Source organism: Camelus dromedarius, chromosome 12 (assembly GCF_036321535.1).
Source record: "Camelus dromedarius isolate mCamDro1 chromosome 12, mCamDro1.pat, whole genome shotgun sequence".
In the NCBI taxonomy this organism is placed as follows: Eukaryota; Metazoa; Chordata; class Mammalia; order Artiodactyla; family Camelidae; genus Camelus; species Camelus dromedarius.
In genome coordinates this window covers 45,196,225-45,215,257 of record NC_087447.1, presented here as the reverse complement: position 1 = coordinate 45,215,257, position 19,033 = coordinate 45,196,225, and the positions used below count along the sequence as shown (strand labels likewise).

Genomic DNA, 19,033 nt, shown 5'->3' with positions numbered 1-19,033 from the left:
TTTTAGTAATGCCTCAGCTGGGAGCTTGTTACAAATGTAGACTCTCAGGCTGGAACCCAGATGTACAGAATTGTTATTTTCATTTTAGCGCACCCTCAGATTGTCCCTGTGCCCAGTACAGTTTGAGAAGTGATGCCCTACCTTACTAGTGAAGTTGGAACCATTCATCTACAGAACTGATACTTTAACAAAACCTAAGAAGAAAGCATATCTTGTATAATGTAGTTTGTTTATATTAGGGTTCAGTTTACAATATACCATTCTGATTCACAAAGGTATATATATACATAGTTTCTACAATTTTGGGGGGGGGGGTAGTTAGGTTTATTTATTTATCTATTTATTTAATGGAGGTACCAGGGATTGAACCCAGGACCTCATGCATGCTAAGCATGCACTCTACCACTGAGCTGTACCCTCCCCCCAACAAAGAGATATTATCATGGGACCTAGAGCAATTACAGTTGTTGATTTACAGTCAGAATAGCTGAGACATTTTAACTGGACTTCAAATGTTCAAACAAACTTCACTGTTTATATAGGAAAATAAATAGTTCAATTACCCTTAGCCAAGATTACTATTGGAAAAAAAGCTTTCTGAAAGTGTTGATATGTATATATTTCAAGAGCATTAAATTTTGAAAGTGAAAAAAGTATTTTATTTGAATAACAAAACATTTAAATGTTCCTGTCTAAAACCATGTTTTGCATTAGCCCCTTGCATGGTTGAAAATCATACCACTTGAGTTTGATAAATGAATATAGCTCAGGAGAAAACGTATTAGTCTAAGAACTAGCTTAGGAAGTGCTAATTCTAGTCACCTGTCTTCTACTAAATTACTGAATACCAACCATGCCTCGTTCAAGGTCTCAAGTTGTTGTTTCTATATGAATGGAATAAAGATATGTATAATTAGCCCATCCAGCATCACTGGGATCTTGAGGCGGCTTGCATCTCTAACACCCACCAGGTGGGTGACCCATCCATACAGTCTATGAAAGCAGCAGCATGTCCTCCAAGAACTTGGGGGGAAAGGTGCTCTCTCAGCTTCCGCAGGATCAAAGATGAGACAAAAGAAATTAATGAGAAAGCAATAGGCTGACCTTAGGTCTTCACGACTTTAACAATTACTAGATACAAGGTATATTTGAGGAGGAGAATTATCACCTGGGAGGGGACATATTCTGATGTAAAGCAGATTACTAGTGACTCCCTAAGGTGCTGACTGCTCCAGGTAGGTTAGGCCTAAGAGTAAGGTCTGTCTAATCCCTGCAACAATTATATTTTTTATTGTGAAGATGGATACATGGGGTTGTTTAGGCTTTTGCCATTTATATACCTGACCCCTTTTTCTGATTCTACGATTTCAAAAGACTGTAAAATTAGAATCCAGTTGCCTAAAATGCCACCTCTAGGGGATTCTGGTAGATGTGGGCAACATGAACATCTAGATCTTTCTACACTACTTCGTCGATTAGATATTAATATGTATTCCTGATTTCAGTTAGTTTGAATTGACTCTCTTCCACGTCCAATCAGTATCAAGACCTTGATAAGTTGTAATTTCTGAGTTCAAAAGACATTTTCAGTCCCAGTAAATGTCCCAGAGTGAGCCTCGTGGCTGGTTGCAGCCAGCAGCCTAGTGGGACTTTCCTAGTAATGTCCGGGCCTCAGGACAACTTCTGTTACACAGATATCAGTGCCAGAATCAGTTCCCATTGGGCATTCCATTTGGGTTGCCCTCAGCAGAATCAGATATCCAAATGAATGTTTCTGAATTTTCCTTAGCTGGTGCATTAATGTGTAGCAGGCACTGAAGAACATTCCAGATATCTGTGATCACCTTTGAATATCTCATGGTTCCAGGTATTTTTTTCCCCCTCATAGTCTTTGAGGTGACCCACCCCTTCACCATCTCCCCTACAGGCTCTACAATTTGTGTCTAAACGTCTGCTGCCCGAGCTGATAGTCTTCCCAGACCATTTCTACACTTGTGTCTCAAGGCGGGAGTCCGGTCCACACAGTCCACCGAGTTCTTCATTACAAGAACCACACTTTATCCCTCCTGAAGGGCTAGCATCATTTGAATATTTTATACTGTACATATACTCCTTTTATAACTGTAAAGTAAAGTAAAATAATTAACTTACTATTTATTTAATTAAACTTTACTATTAAAAAAGAAAAAGGGGAGCTTGGCATCTCTAGGGTCCAATAGCCCTGGTTTAAATCTCACAGCCACCACTTCATAACTTTGACAAGCACTTACCCTTTTTAAGCCTGGTCTTTATCATCTATAATATGGTGATTCTTCACAGATTTGTTTTGAAGAATTTGTTTATAAAGTGACACCCATGGTACCTGGCACAGAGCAGACATCTGTTAAACCACTGAGGATTATGTTCATACCATAGGCAAGGCCAATCTTTGACAAATTCTGTGGTCAGGTCCATAACGGGATGGGGAGGTGCAAAGAACAGACATGTCTGTCAGGGCTGACTGAATCCCCAGGGACATATTCAGCAGCAGACAGCAAAGACAGCTCCAAGCACACTGGTGAAGAAAGCATCATATCCAGAAACTCACCGTCAGGCTAAGGGCTCCAACCAGACGCAGTAGAACACTGACTTTATGTGTTTGAACTGAAGTTCACTATATTTAAGATCTAATTTCTAGAAAATATATTGCATTTCCATCTTTTGCACAGAGACTGGTTAAAGTTTGTCCATCTTAGCTGCACTTTCACTAGATGCATCAAACGGTGTGAAGCGATCGCTGTCATGTGCAGTTTCAGTGTTTTTTGTCAGAATTTTCCTTCTGAAAAATCCAGTGACAGTTTTGTTTGTTTGTTTGTTTGTTTGTTTGTTTGTTTATTTATTTATTTATTTATTTATTTATTTATTTATTTATTTATTTATTTATTTATTTTTTAGCATGGAACTGCCACCTGGGAGAAGATGACTCTTGGGTGGCTATGCTGCAAGGACTCCCAGACAATGAGAAATGCCTGATTCTGCCCAGTTGGTGAGCTGCAGTTTCCTTCCTGTATACTCTGAGTAGATTTGTGTTAAGGGTGGCTTGTAATAATGAGTCTGTTTAATTAAGCCTAAGAAGAGCTGCTGATGGGAGTAGCAAAGGCTATGTTTGGAATATCAGCATTAGAATAAAATTCAAGCTTGGTATCTAGCTACAAAGCCTCCCATGGTCACATTCCTGCCAGTCTCCTTGACTTCCTGATGTTGAGTTTCCCCTTTCTTACAAAAGTTGGCCACACTGGCTCCCCTGCTGTATCTGGAACAGCCAGGCGCCTTCCCACACCTAAGGTCATCGCATTAACTGTGGCCTAAGTCTTTAACGCTTGACCACCTAGTCTTTACAAGGGTCACTCTTCTTAACCATTCAAACCAGCTCTTCCCAGAGGTCTTCCCAACCATTCACTCTCTTATTGGTCTGTTTTCATTATCTGCATAGAACTTATCTTTCTGTCATAGTTCTTCTCCAGTCACTCATTTTATTTTTCTGTCTCCCTTCACTAGACTGTAAGCTCCATGAGAACAGGAACCTTATCTTATTTGCTGCTAGAACCCCACTGTCGGCAGGTTACTAAATAAAATAAATGTAGGAAGGAGGAAAAGGAGGTGGGAAGGAGGGAGGTGGAAACAAAGAGAAAAGAAGATTCAATGAAACACCTGGACAATGATTTATTGTCATCGGCGTTTAAGATGTTTCGCTTACCTAAATGTCCAGCAATAGGATGGTCTGGGAGGAAGAAAAATTCCTTTACTCTTCTGGGTTCACTTTCTATTGGTAAGGATGAAAACATTAGTTAACTTGATTTGGTGTGGTGGTTAAGAGTCTAGACTCTGGAAGTTGACTGTCTAATTTTAAATCCTGCCTGCAATATACAAGAGCTGTATAACTTTAAGTGACATACTGCCTCTCTCCCTATGCCTCAGTGTTCCTCATGTGAAAGTAGGGATAATAATACTTACCCGCATTAAAGGACTGATGTGGATTCAGATGTAAAGGGCTTAAAACAGGGCCTGGCTAGAGGAAACCTTTAATAACGTTAACTATTATTTAAAAGTAAATATAAGTAATGAAACCCTAAAATATCCAGGAAAAAGTGCATGCAGGTATTTATGGCAGAGATATTAGAGGAGTATCTTTCAAACCTTTTGGGAAGCATCCCTGAGTGCAAATGAGAAGTTCATCTGAGATGTGGAGAGCACGTCCCGTGTGGCATGCACACCCTCCCTCCGTGCCTTTGTACATAAGGGCTCTTCTGCTGGAACTCTCTTCCCTCCCCTCTCAAATCTTTACCTACTTCATTTTTACCACTTTTTACTCAGGCTAGTGGTAGAGAGCCCCAAAGAACACAGAGTAGCTGGTGACAACTCCTACAGGACATGAAATCTGGAGGACCTTTGGAAGGACACCAGGAAAGCTGCAGACCTCGGCTCACCCTCCTCTGTTCTCCGTGCTTCTGAATCTTCTAACTTCAAATCTTTCAGTTTTCCCTCCAAGCCCTCGTATCCACGCAGTGGCAGCTCTTACCACCGCCTCTTCTCCTGTGTCCTCCCTTTTTCTCATAACCCACAAAGAATCAGACTCAGGCAGCAAATGACGCTGGAGGTTGGATGTAATTGCATCTCAGGATAGGCATTAGCAGAGCTCAGACTGGGGCCCCACGATGGTACAGCGGCAGGGGCGGTTGGGTCTCTCATGGCACCCCCACCCTGTTCTGGCTCTCATTCCTCCTCACTGACTCTGGAACAACATTGTCTCCACAGCAAAGAGCATCATAGTAAATTTGGTTCATAGTGCAGCTGCATTCAAGAGTCGGGGAGGTAAGGGAGCGGGACACGGGGGGAGAGGTGCACAGAGGAGAAGATACGGTCCGAACGACCAGGGCTCCTACAAATGCCTCAGCTTCTCCACAGCAGCATCCACGTCACCCTCTGTGGCAATGAGGGCCTGGAGATTGGCTTCAGGATTCAGAAAGCCCATGGCCCGCAGTTGCTCAAGCTGTACCCGGAAGTGAGTCTCGGGCTGCCGCTGCTGGGGATGGGAGCCAGTGAGGGCTTGCAACATCTGGAGGAAGGGACTGGAATGGAGGCCCAGCTCCACAGAGCCTGGAGCTGAGGGAACCTCAGGAGCTGGGGCTGGAGGGCAATCTTCAGGCACGAGGGCACCCTCTCTGGGCTCGGTACCTGCTGCCATGCTTCCCAGACCTGTGAGGCAAGGCATGAACCAGAGCAGGAGGCAAGGTGCTTCAGTAGCCAGGATCTGCAGACCCTGCTCAATCTGCAGCAGGGCATGCACGGCACGAGGGTTGGCCATGGCTGCCTGAAGGTGTAGCAGCAGCGGCAGCTGCCAGCACATCTCGTCTTGCAGCTGGGGGGTCTGATTCATGCTGGCTGGCCTCAGAGATCTCGGATAACCTGGTGGCGGCAACCAGGCGTGCTCAGGGAATTCTGCCATAGCTGCTGTGGGAGAAGGGGGTGAAGGAACCAACGGGGCCCTGCTGGCAGCATTCCCCAGCCCAGAGACAAGATCAGATATGTTGGTGCTGTGGCCAGTGGAGCCATTCCCTGTGCCACCTTGGCCTCCATCTTTTCTCGTACTGCTCTCTGTGGGGTATCTCAGGAATGCTGGGCAGGACGACTTTCCCTTGATTGCTACTGACTCCCTGGGGAGAGGCTGGCCTAAGGGGGAAGTTGGAGGAACTTGGCTTCCTGGTGGTGGTGGTGGTGGTGGTGGTGGTGGTGGTAGATCTTGGCTTGGGCTGAAAGTAGATGCAATCCCCTGCAGATAGGTTCCCAGGGACTGGGGGTCCTGGGGTAATTGCTGGAAATAGTCATTGAGCCCTATATTACCTAGAATGTTGGGAAACCTATTTCTAATTTCAGATACATTCAGGTCCCCAGGCCTTCTGCCTCGCCTGCTGCCTGACCCTGTGTATGTGGAAGCCCAGGGGTTGGGGAGAGGGTCACAGTTCTCTGTCCTTGAAGGTTGGCGGCTGCTGCTGCTGGCATTAGCAGCCACGGAGGTAGCAAAGGGATTGCCCCCAAACTGCTCCTGTACTGCATTAAACATAGGGTCCATGATATCTGTGTACATGGTACGGAGCACATTGTAGCCACCAGGGATGCTCTCCAGGTTGCTGAGTGCCCGGTCCTGGCTCCGCATCATTTCTTGCATCATGGCAGGGTTGCGTAGAAACTCCAAGGTCTGCCGCATGATTTCAGGGTTGTTGAGAATATGCCCAATCTCAGGGTTGTGCTGGATCAGCTGCTGCATATGGGGGTTGTCAAGAACCAGCTGGCGCACCAGGCCTGTGTTGGACAGCAGACCCTGGATGAAGGGGTCGTCGATGATCTGAGCCACAAATTCAGACACAGACACGTGCTGCCACAGCAGTGAGCTTGGCTGGTCAGGAAAGCTACCAGAGGTCAGGCCTAGCCCACTGAGGCCAGTGAGGACACCTAAGCTAAAGGTGGGTGGCCCATCTGTTGGGTAAATGGAGTTTGGCTGAGGGAGTGATCCAGAGCTTGGGGCTGGGGTAGGGACTGAAGCAGCTGGGCTTTCCGTGCCCATGGTGCGTCGCTGCATTTTGATGACCAGGTGAACAGTGAGGCCATCTCGGACCCCACACTGGGCCAGTGAGTCAGGGTCCTTGAGGATTTTGCCAGCAAAGATTAGGATCAGCTGATCAGGGTGGGCCTTAAAGCGCTGTGATATCTCTTCCTTCAGCTGCTGGATGGTGCAAGTGTCTGTAACTGAGAAATCCTCCTTGTCCTTTGGCGTCTTCACTGTCACCTTGATGAGGTGGGGGTCCTGGACCGGCCCTGGGCTGCCCTGAGGCAGGGCCTCTCCACTTTTGGCCATGGTGGGCAGCAGGAGGTCCAAGTCTGTGGGGACACAGCTGGGGGTGGGGTGGGAATGAGAGACCTCGATCATCCTTTTGGGCAGTGGTGAAAGTAAGAAAGGTGGACAGGAAGAGGATCTGGGGCCTCAGGGTGGGGGAACTGGAGGGTCCACATGGAAGGGGCTATGAGGTCCCTGGGATAGGATGCTTTGGGAGGACTTTGGGTTTGAGAGAGTTTGAGGGCCAGGGGAGGGAGGCCTGAGGCCCTGGGAAAGAGGTCTATAGTTGATGAGTGAAGGGGCAAGGGCAGCAAATAGGACCCAGTTTGGGGAATACATACCAGTCAGCTGTGGCCCCGTCCTTCCTCTTATACAGGGCTCCAAACCGCCCTCATCTTGCTGAACAGCCACCCCTGAAGCCTTCTAAGCCAGAACCCACTCCTTCAGGTCACCCCTGTGACCTCAGCATTGACATCACAGCCTCACACAATGGATTCCTGAGACTTCTCCAAGGTGCTCTGGATCCCTGCTGACTTCATCTCCCCCGACCCTGCAACTCTTCTCCTTCCTTTATCTCAATTGCCTTCTTCATAGTGAGGAGTCTGGGCTGACTATTCCTTCTCAAGCCGAGAGTTCTGCTTTCACACAACCTGGTATGTGGTATGTGGTATGTGGTATGTGGAGACTCACATTGGGACTGGACAACTAGGAAAGGGTCCTTCATCCCTTGTGTCCCCATCAAGACCCAAACTCAGCTGCTCTTCAGTTGAGCTTCGTCTTCCTGGCATCTTATGCCTCTATCTTCTCTCTGACTCAACATCAGCCATGAATTCTTTATATCTATTTCAACGTCTTGATTTTCTGATGGGTGGGATCCAGGATATGAGAGAGAGGTTAAGGATAGAATAAACTTTTTCTTTTACTTTTTATTTTCATTGTTGTTATTCCCCAGAAAATGCCAAAGAATGAATTGGCTATTTATTGAGGTAAAAATCACCGGGGAATAATGTTGTTAAACATAAAATTAAGAGTTCAGTTTTACATATATTTGAGATGTCTATTTCATATCCAAATGGAAATGTAGGAAGTCCAGTATTGTCAGTCTAGACTTCATCAGCATTGATAGAGTATTTAGAATCGTGAGATTAGTGAGTACAGTGAAAGGATAGGGGTACGAAGACTGAGCCATAGGCAGTACAATATTTAGAAGTCTGGAAGGTTCATCAGATGAATTCAGCAAAGGAAGTTGAGAGCAAGTAAAACATTGTCAGGAAGATAAATGAGAGGGAAAGAATCCAAATGAAGAAGGAGAAGAATTTCAGAAGGGGAGAGAGTAACCAACTGTGGCAAATTGTGCTGGTAGGTCAGTAAAATGAACACTGAGAATTGGCCACTGGATTTGAACGAGAGAGACCAGTTAGACTGGAGAGCACGATGAGACTGAGGCTGGATGGGTGGTGAGGGCAGAAAACCTGACTGGAGTGGGTTTAAAAGTAAATGGGTTGGAAAGGAAGTGGATCCAATAAGAGTATTGGAAATGTTAGTGATGGCTGTGTGGAAATACGGAATAAAGGGTTTTTGTTTTGTTTTCCTTAAGATGAGACCATTACAACGTGGTTTTATTCGGATGGGAACAATCCAGGGAGGAAGAACACAGTGATGTGAGAAAAACACAAAACAGTGGCAAGAGTAGCTGCTGAGAAGATAGAAGGACTGGAATCAAGTGCCCAAGTGAAGAGCTTGATTTGGGAGCATGGTCAGTGTGTTCATTATAGCAGGAGGCGGGGCCGAGTATATGGGTACAGAGGCAAGTTAGGTGGTTGATTTAGTGGCAGACATGGGTGAAAGTCACTTTTTTGCCATCTTGTTGGAATAAGCAAAATATCACCTGAGACAGAATAGATAAAAGGATGTTGAGGGTTTGAGAAGAGCAGAGAAGACATGCAATGATCATCTCAAAAATGTAAGGTAGTGAATTGACCAGGGCCTTGGATCTCCAAGCGTGGTCTCTAGACGGACAGCATCAGGATCACCTGGAAATTGGTAGAAATGCACATTTTAGGGGCCCTACCCTAGACCTGCAGAATCAGAAACCTTTGGAATGAAGCTCAAAAACCTGCGTTTCAACACAGGTTTTTGGTGAAAAAAGTTAGCATAGGAAAATGCAGTAAGAAACACAAACAGAACAATGAAGGCTTTGGTAATAAAGTTAAATAAGACTAGTCAACACAGTTGTCTGCTTTCCTCTGCCTCCACAGAGAAGAGGCAGAGTCGGAGAGAACCATGGCGAGTCTGCTAGGAGGATATTACGCCAGAATAATTGTGACAGAGCAGTACTGAAGCTAGGAAACTGCGGTTAGGAAGCAATAGAAGGCCCCAGGAGGACCCCCCCCAACACACACTTCTGAGTCCACAGGGAACGAAAGAAGCAGGCAGCACTGCTGGAGAAGCGGCATCCTCGGCAGACAGCCGCATTTCAGTCACAGCAGGAAGGCGAGGGGACGTTTAGGGGAAAGGTTGCCGATACAAGGGCTTGTTTCACTGTTGCCAAACTGAGCTCTACATGGTGGGGCGCAATGGTTTGGAGAACTGATGAGTCGGATGAGGGATTTTCAGAGCACCTAGGGAGAATCAGGATGATGATCCGAAGAATTTGGGCTTTTTATATAAACTGAGGATATAAGGCTTAATCAGATTCAGAGAGACATCTTAATGGAGGCGGGTGGTGAAAACTCTGTTCTTAGCTATAATTTTCTTTCTGGAGCTGTACTGTTTTGGTGGGTGGTGGTAGCGGAGTGAGGGGTCTTTGGCAGTAGGTTTACTTGAAGCACTTGGAGCTCAGGGCCTCCTCCAGTCTTGCCGATGTTCATGTCAGGGCTGGAGGATGGGTGGCTTGTCAGGACCACATGGATGTCTGCGGGCTCTCTTTGCAGTCCAGAATCTGAATGCTTTTCCTCACCTCCGCTGCTCCTGCCCTAGTCCCAGACACCGCCACCTCCCACCCGCTCTAACTAGTTTTCCTGATTCCAGTTTTTCCTTCTACCACAGTCTATTCCCCACTCAGCAGCCAGACTGATATATTGAATCACTCCATCCCTTCGCCTAAAATCCAGCCGTGATTTTTCTGTTGCATTCATAATAAAATCCAAAGTCCTCACCAGACCTACAAAGCTCTTCATGATTTCTGATAATCCTCCTTTTCCCTCTGTCTTTTGATTCATCCCACTCCAGCTGCACTGCCCCCTTGTTATTCTTCAAACACAAGACTACTCTTACCGCATGGCTTTTGCTCTCATGCAGCCTGCTCTGCCTGGAACATACTTCTCCCAGGGAATTGCATGTGCAGCTCTTCTGCTCAGCTGTCACCTTTCAGAGAGGCCTTCCCTGATGACTCCCTGCTTAGAATCGTCTATCCTGCTTCACTGGTCTTTGTAGCACTTATCATCACGTAACCTATCACATAGCTATACATTAAGTTGGATGTATTCCCACAAAAGAAAGAGAATAAACTCCACAAATAAAGGATATTTGTTTTGTCACTGCTATTTTTTAAAGCCTAACACAATATTTGACTTATTATGGCAAGAGCTTATTAAGTAATCATTGAATCATTGAATCAAAATTGTTTACCTGCCAATCGGCTGAGATACTTTTGGTGAGGCAGGAGGTAGCGTGACAGGACCTTGGTTAACTATAGAGAACAAAGCTGCAAACATCAGATGTGTGGAAGGATGTGATCTTCTTGAAAGGCGCCGTGCCCTGTGGGGGCCCGGGGTGGCCGTGGCTGGGCTGTGCAGTGAGAGTGGCAGCAGCTCCGTCCTTCTCTGCTGGACAGAACAGCAGCAGTCCCGCAGGGCCCTGTGATCGTGACAGCGACAATTCATAAAGAGACTCTTGGTGGTTAAATACTTGTCAAGACCTGGCTGAATGTGGATCCCTCCTACTCTGGCCTACCAGCTCATTCTTCCACACTCAAACCTGAACAATCTGGACTTGAGAAATCAAGGAAATCTTTATGACTAAATATCTGAGTCTATCTCTGTAGCAGTGTCTCATGGGTACGTTTTGACTATCTTCCTCTACACGTGGGTCTGTTTATGGGTCTCTACGTATTTGTGTGCAGCCGTGTGTGTACATGGCTGTGTGTACGTGGCTGTGTGTATGGTGTGTTGACTTTATGTGCCTATATACTTGAATCTTTGGCTGTGTGAGCCACATGTGAACACCGGTCCAAGGCTATATACATGTGTTCTTGGGTATGTGAGCATATGATATCTGTGCATGTGTTTCCATGTGTGCAGATATGATTCTCTATCTCTCTGTGAATACATGCATGTGCTATGTGTGTGTTCATGCATGTACTATGTACGGCATGCATGTATGAACATGTATGTGTATGTATGCCTGCATGATAGGTGAGGCAGGTGATGTAGGTGTCTATCGCACATAGACAGTTGCCTTTTTTGCAAAAAAGTAAGCCAAACCTCAGATGGAGGTAAGTTGATGTAGCCATTTTATTGACAGATCTTTCAGCCATGGCCAGTGGTCTTTTCAGCAGAGAAAGCATTGTTTGGTTTCTCCTATTCCAGGACTTCTCCTAGCTGGAAGCATCAGAAGAGACAGAAAAGGCAGAGATGAGGAAGTCAAATGGGTCAGCATTCAGGTAACCAGCAAACGGGTGGGCACAGTGGTTAGGATCCCTGAGATCTCCTGAGCTTATGGACGGCTGCACTGGTGTCTCCCTCGGTGGCAATGAGGGCCTGCAAGTTGGCTTGGTGATTCCCGAACCCCATGGCATGCAGAGATTCCATCTGCTTGCTGAAACGAATCTCAGGGGCTTGCAGGAGGTGGGAAGGGTCTCCAGCTCGGGATTGTAGACTCTGCAGGACCGTTCCAGACTTGTGGCAGGACTCGGGCCCTTTAGGCTCCTCCATATCTGGCACATCCCAGGCCCCGGGCACTGTGTCAGGGTAGCTGCAGCTGGGTGCAGGAAGCCAGCCCAGGCCCCATAGGTAGGGAGCAACCCAAGGTAGAAGAACGGGAGCCTCGGTGGCCAACAGCTGCAGGCCCTGCTCGATCTGCAGGATCGCTTGTGACGTTTTAGGGTTGGCTAGGGCTGTAAGCATATCAGAAAGCTGTGTCTGCTGTGGAAGGGCGGGCAGCTGCTGCCTCCACTGCTCACTCAGCTGGGGCATACTCATGCACAGCATCATCTGGGCGGCCAGGGAGGGGTTGTTCAACAGCACCTGCGTCATGCTTCCGGCGATCTGGGAGCCAGTCTGCTCATCCAGCAGCCGGAGGTCATCCTCTAATTTCTGATCAGAGCTATCTAGAGAGGTGGTGGCATCTTTGTCTTCTGCCTGGGGCTGCTGGGTGAGCTCTATGCTGGGTATGGCTGGTGCCCCAGTTAGCTGCTCAATGTCACAAGTATGACTCCAGCCGTAGGTGGAGCTGGCGGCAGTATTGGCCCTGGAAGTCTGGTTTGCCTTGCTGGGGGTAGCACTGGCTGAGGCGGTTGAAGATAAATCACGAGAGCTGGCGTAGATGACTTGGGCTGTAGGGAGCTGTGGGAGCTGTTCCTGCCACTCCTGCGGTGGTGGTGGAGATGTGGGTGAGGACTGGACCGGCTCTGGCACTTGTCCTCCCAGGAGAGCTGTGAAAAGGTTGCCCCCAAATGGATCATGTGAGCTACTGAGCATTTGGTCATTGAAATCAGCGGAGTTCTGACTCAGGGCCTTGTCTTCACCTCGGGTGGTCTCTGAGCCCACATGTGACTGTGGGTCCGATGGATGTTCGAGATTCTGTGCAGGTTGCTGGATCTGCAATATCTCCTGAATCACGGCAAGATTCCTGGCCAGCTCCAGAGTCTGCCATAGGACATCAGAATCGTCAAAGATGTGTGAGACCTCTGGGTTCTGCTGCATCAACTGTTGCATGTCTGGGTGTTCTGAGATCAACCGTCTCATGAAGTCTGTGTTAGACAGAAGCTGCTGGATGCCAGGATTCTCCAGTATCTGTGCTATGCGCTCCAGACTGAGCACTTCCAGGCCCTGGGTATGCACCCTGGGCACGCCAGGCTCTGCGGATACAGCTGATTCCACTGGACTGTGATTCGCACCGGCAGGTTGGTGTACCCCACTGCTGTTTCCTTTGGTGTTTTTGTCCTGGTGGCAGGGCTCATCGGTCGACGGTTTCCGGGAGGAATGGGCTAGGGATCTGGAGCTGTGTTTGGACTTGATGACCAAGTGGATGGTGTGGCCATCCAGGATGCCCCTCTGGCTCAGTGTGTCATGGTCTTTGAGAAGGCGGCCCATGAAGACCAGCACGAGTTGGTCCACTTGGCATTTAAAGTGAGCCGATAGCTTCTCCTTGAACTGCCTCACCGAGGTGTCATCAGCTATCATAAAGTCTTCCTGCTTGCCTGGTGTCTTCACTATCACTCGAGTGACACTCGAAGCGGTGTTCTTGCCTGCAGGCAGACATGAAGGACGCCCGCTCTGGGCCATCCTGGGTGTTCGAGAGATGATGTGCGGCATGGACCTTCGTGGCAGATGGGGAGCAGGTGGAAGCAGGAGCAGGGGCAGAGGGGTGAGGGCAGACAAATACTTCTGCTGGCCTCCGTCTCTGGTGTTGTGTTCTTGGTCCACAGGCTGGTTTCCTTGTTGCCCCGAAAGGGATGAGTGACCAGACTGAGGCCAGGTATTTTACGATGTTGTACCCCCACCCCAGTTCTCCAGATGTGGCCCAGCTGAGGCCTGGCGTGGCTACTGATTCATACTTGATATAAGGTAGGCTAAGTGGTGATGGCCCATCCCAGGGTCTCCCCTCCCCTGCCCCACCCACCAAAAGCATACCCTCTTCAGAAAAGGGATATTGTGATGTCAACTCAAGCTTCACAGTCTCTGCCTGAACTAGCTGGGGAAGGAGGTGTACTTTGGGAGTCCACGTCTCCATAACAAAATAAAATAAGACAATTTTCCAGGAAACTGGGGACAAAGTTCTCAGGATGGAACTATTAAAAAAAAATAAATAAAAGAACAGATTGTTTATGTGGGATGTATGTTTCTCTGTGGCGCTGTGTGTGGGTCCCTTGATATTAATTATGAAGAACTAACTGGACATAATCAATGTCTCCCAATCATGAGGGCTGATGGCCATTCTGGGGAGTGGCCCATCTGGAGGAGAAGGAGGACACACTTCTACCAATGCTGTGTCCTGCAGTCTCGGGGCCTGGAAGATTTGTGGGGTTTGACAGGTTTTGGTTGTACCCAAGCCCCAGAGGGTCTTTTGGCTGGTGGTCTTGTCAGGCTGTGCTTCAGTGTCTGGAAGCTGAGGTCATAAATAACCAGGTAGCCACCACTGTAGACATAGAACTTGTGATCTGAGGGGCAGTAATGGGTGCCCTGCAGCATTTCCAGCATCTTACCCAGCAGGATGCTGAGATGGTGCTCCTGCCCAGTGGTGGTATCAAAAGCATGGAAGATCTCCTCTTGGCGGGTGCTCAGTGAGCGTGAGGCATAGAGCGCCCCACAGGCCATGAAGGCTCCTGACACGGCCGGCTTGTATTGGCTGGTGCGCCAGGTTTTCTCCGCCTCGAGAGTGCTGGCATTGAGACGACTCACAACCAGGTTGCCCTTGGTCTCCTCAGCGGTGTAGAGCACTCACAGCCCCTTCTCATCTCCAGCAAAGTCCAAGTCCTTCCAGGGCACGCCAGCATAGGAGAAGCGGTTGTTGTAGGCGGCACCGGGCAGCGGGCGCTGCAGCACTGGGGTGTTGGAGGAGAGGCCCGCCTTGGCCATGACACCTGTGCCGTAGCGGTTCAAGTACATGAAGTTCTCGTCCACAGCACTGCCACCGCTGTCACGATAGCCATCTTCCTCTCCTTGTAGTTCTTCAGCAGCGCCAGGTCATCACAGGACTTGTGCGGCCGGTGGTAGTCAAAGTACCTAGACCAAGCCCCCCACCAGCATCATCAGGGTAACCAAAAGCTATTTAAAAATGAGCAGGCTAGTGTTCTGATTAATACTGAGGGCTTTGGAATCAAACAGAATTGATCTGTAATCTCTCTCTTACTTACAGTATATTATGACAATAGGTAATTGCAACAACAACAAAAAACAGCAACAGTAATAACGTTAACACTAACCGCAACAAGGCCTAATGGGCACCGGGCACGCATTATGTCGGTTAATTATAGTAAAACACTGGAAGGTAGGTTTATTCCCACAGATGAAGAGACCGGGTCTCAGAAAGGTTACACAATTTGCTGAAGGTCATAACTAAATTCTGTGAAAAGAATAACAAAAGGATCTATCTCCTTGATGGGCAGGACTGACCAAGATAATGCAAGCAAAACAACTAGTGTAAAGTATTCATTTCAGAATAAGCAATCAACAAGTGAGCTACTGGTTTTTTTTCTTCTTTATGGACACTCTTCTATGTCTAGACTCCAGCGCCTTCCACCTGCCCTTGAAACACAGATGTCCTGTAGCAGGACAGTGATATAAGGAGATTTATATTCATGAGGTCACTTTGGAAAATTCTTTAAATTATTCCTGACTTATAAGTATTGTCTTTGCTTAACATTGGCCAGTAAGTCATGTCTTACCCACAAATTTTGAGAGGATTTAAAAAGCAATGCCATGTATTTATTAAACAGAAACAGACTCAAAAACATAGAAAACAAACTTATGGTCACCAAATGGGAAAAGAGGGGGAAGGATAAATTGAGAGTCAGGATTAGCAGATACAAACTGCTATATGTAAAAGAGATAAATAACAAGGTCCTACTGTATGGCGCAAGGAACTGTATTCAATGTCTTGTAATACCCTATAATGAAAAAGAATATGAAAAAGAAGATATGTATGTATGTATAGCTGAATCACTATGCTGTACTGACTGAAACTGACATAGCGTTGTAAATCAATTGTACTTCAATAACAAATTAATAATAAAACAGTTACCAGTAAAAAAAAAAGAAAGCAACGACATGTAAATGTGTTTCATATGCTACAAAATGTCTATAGAAATTAGAGAGCATTGTTATCAGTGGCAATAATCTTCCTGAGATGAGCTTCCACTGTGGCTTTTCAGTGACTAGAGTCATCCTTCCTGCCCGGGATCTCCTTCCTGCTCAGCTGGGTCTTTATCACATTCCTGTATGTACTGACTTTAAACACCCTGTCTGTGAGTTGTATCTACCTCCCCGACCAGGCTGCCAATTCATTGAAGGGTTCACCCGTGTACTCATTGATCCATTTAGCAATTTTTTCATCGAACCAATATTTATCAGCACCTGCTATGTTGTCCACACATTTCTATGTAATCTCATGTGATGTTTTCATATATTGAATCAGCCTCATTTTACAGATAACTAAGAATGGGTCTGAGATGTTCATTCGATTTCTCCAAGGACACTGAGCTTAACAGGCAGGACTGATACTCAAACTCGGATCTACTTGACTCCAAGTCTGAAACTTGGTCAGGTTTATCCTCTAAACTTCTGAGAAGAAGTTAAGAGTCTGAGGGCCAAGAATGGAAGTTAGTTTTTAAGATAAGACCAGGCTAAGGGTACTAGTGCTCTGGATTATGATCGGGTTAGAGATTCCAGGCAGTAGCTCAGGGCAGTCTGGACCATCCTTAACCCATGAGAGGAACACTAGGAGGTGACCAGTCGGGCCCAGGCTGTTTATCTGGGGGGAATCCTAAAATAGAGAGAGGAAGCTGATCAGGGGCCACAAGGAAACTTGTTAGGGCAGGGGAGGGCACATTTGGAATAAACCTGGTTGCAGAAGAGAAATCATCCTGGGCTCACCTGCCATCCGCACACAGCGGGGCCACCCAGTCGAGGGCAGAGGCTGGACTGGGTGCCGAGTCTCAGCCCCGGGCACCGTCTTGTACGAGAAGCCTCTCCCATTGAGCTGTGCCACAGGGGGTCTGGTGACTTCCTGGAGGCCTCTGAGGGCACAGAAACTGAGGGAAGAGTGCAGGCACACAGCACGCAGGAAGCAGAGTGTGAAAGTGTAATAACCATGTGCTCATTTGAGTGAGTGTCTACATACCTAAGGGTGTTTATATGTGTCCCTATGTCTATATAGCCACTCTCATTAAAAAAAATTTATTTTTTATTTATTTATTTTTTGGAGGGGAAGTAATTATGTTTGTTTGTTTGTTTGTTTGTTTAAATGGAGGTACTGGGAATTGAACCCAGGACCTCATGCATGTTACATGAGCACTCTACCACTGAACCATACCCTGCCCCCTCCACTCCCATTTGAAGCGGGGTGAGCCAATATTGGATCAAAGACCCCTTCTCAAGTTGTTGGTTAAGCTTATAGCACCAACTGGGGCTTCCTTATATAATTTTCAAAAAATAAGATGTGTGGCCGCTGTCCTTCTCTGAACAATCACACTCAAATCTTCTATAGCCCTGGTAGTTCGTCTGGCTATGTGTTCAGCCTGTAACTCTAGCCCAGTAGTTTAGCCTTTGTGGGTAACGAAGCAGAGGTTACATAGCCTACAACAGCCCAGGTGGGCCTCCCTTACCTCCCGCATTCTTAGCACAGGAAGAGGGCGGCAGACCTCTGGGAAGGACAAGACTTCACAAAAGAGCACGGGTACAACCCAGGACTCCTCCCACTCCCGCGTCCATCCTTGTTCCCCTCTCTCACCCTATGCCTGTACCCGACAAGGGATAATCGGAGCAGGCAGGGTATCCCATCTTCCTTACCTTCCTTCCGTCTGTCGTCTCTAGGTCTTTCCACTTTCACTGTCTCCCATAACCTGGGGCTTCTTGAAAAGGATCAAAGAGAAGAGGAGAGCCATCCCAAAGCCCAGGACCCTCTCCCTGCCTGCCTGTGATCCCTCTCCCCTCCCTCTATACCTGAGGCTGTCCTAGGAGCACCAGGAGCAGCAGCAGCAGAGTGGTCAGGAGTTCGGGGACAGGCTGCATCTTGTATCAGCTGCAGACGTGGAGTAAGACCTTTGAGCTCCCCTAGGCTTTTATCACTGGCCCAAGTAAACAATCTCAGCAGAAGGGGCGCAGATTTTGACATCAGAAAGGACTGAGAGTGGGAGAGGGTGTGGAGAGTGCATGGGGGGAGGGTATGGAAGAAAAGGGTTGCAAAAGACAGGTGCCTCCAAAGATAGGGGGAGAGTGAGCTTCTCACTACAGACGTGTCTTTCTCACCCATCCCCAAGCTGAGATCTGTCCAGCCCTGCTGGGCCCTCCTGCCCAAACAGATTAAGGCAAACCTGAGACATCCTGTGGGGGCCTTGGGATGGGTCCCTTTCAGGAAGGATTATGGTCTCAACTTTGAGGGAGGGACTACTCTAGGAGGAAATGCTCAGTCTTGAGGACAGAGCCATCTACTTAACCGTGCACCCTTGAATGAGGGTCAAACTGTGTATCGGGGGTGGGGTGGGGTCACTCTAGCAGCATGTACAGGCCTGCTCTGTTATATGCCCTCTTTACCCCTAGAAACTTGTCTCCGCCACTATTCTAGGCACCTCCAACCCACCCCACCATTCAAATGTATCCCTTAATTGGAGCTCCTGATGCCAGCAGATTTCACTGCCTGTCCTCCAAGAAAGCCCCTCCCAGGACTTTCTAATCAGCAACAGGAGCCTGTCAAGCCTTTGGATTTCCAGGCTCTTGCCTGGGGTACGCCTAGAGAGGACCAGGAGTTTGGTTCCTGAGGTCCGGACCAGGAGCCACAGCCGTGTTCCCAGTGCCGGCCACCCTCGATTACTCTGTGTTCTTCTGCTCTATCTCTTCTCCGAGTACTTGTCAGGCAGTGACAAGTCTTACACCCACCCAAATGCCTAGAAGGATGTTAGATTTCCTATGAAGAGTGTGTTGCCTCCATGTTTCCACTGAGGAGTTTGGGCTCTGGAGATCCGCTGTCTAAACCCTTTATCATTTCCCTACTTCTCACTGCACCCTCAACTTCAGGTACTGTGAGCACTTAGCAAAAGGGCCCTCTGCTGACTCATCCCATCCTTTAGAATCCTTTACCCAGCACATAATACCTCTACTTCCCCTTCTAAGGAAAGGATCTCAGGGATCAAGTGAAAGTATAACTCCAGGAGGACATGCCCAGGGCTCTGCTGGGAAAGCCTCGGCGAAAGAGCATCCCTTTGTATCTTGCTGTGCAGATTTT

The 19,033-nt window shown here is 47.6% G+C and overlaps 2 protein-coding genes across 2 annotated transcripts; both read right to left on the bottom strand.

Annotated features, from left to right (window-relative positions):
- Positions 1-4,625: 4,625 nt before the first annotated feature.
- UBQLN3 (ubiquilin 3) lies at positions 4,626-7,272 on the bottom strand. The gene is made up of 2 exons (XM_010990572.2): positions 7,213-7,272; positions 4,626-6,929 (listed from the first exon to the last, which is right to left on the bottom strand). The coding sequence occupies exon 2, from the start codon at positions 6,890-6,892 to the stop codon at positions 4,919-4,921; it is 1,974 nt and encodes a 657-aa protein (XP_010988874.2). The 5' UTR covers positions 6,893-6,929; positions 7,213-7,272; the 3' UTR covers positions 4,626-4,918.
- A 4,290-nt stretch (positions 7,273-11,562) lies between these two features.
- On the bottom strand, positions 11,563-13,407 carry UBQLNL (ubiquilin like). Its single transcript, XM_010990634.3, has one exon. The coding sequence runs from the start codon at positions 13,405-13,407 to the stop codon at positions 11,563-11,565; it is 1,845 nt and encodes a 614-aa protein (XP_010988936.3).
- Positions 13,408-19,033: the final 5,626 nt, after the last annotated feature.

Excerpts from the sequence above, each read along its gene's own strand:
- UBQLN3 (XM_010990572.2), bottom strand. The coding sequence starts at position 6,892 with ATGGCCAAAAGTGGAGAGGCCCTGCCTCAGGGCAGCCCAGGGCCGGTC.
- UBQLNL (XM_010990634.3), bottom strand. The coding sequence starts at position 13,407 with ATGCCGCACATCATCTCTCGAACACCCAGGATGGCCCAGAGCGGGCGT.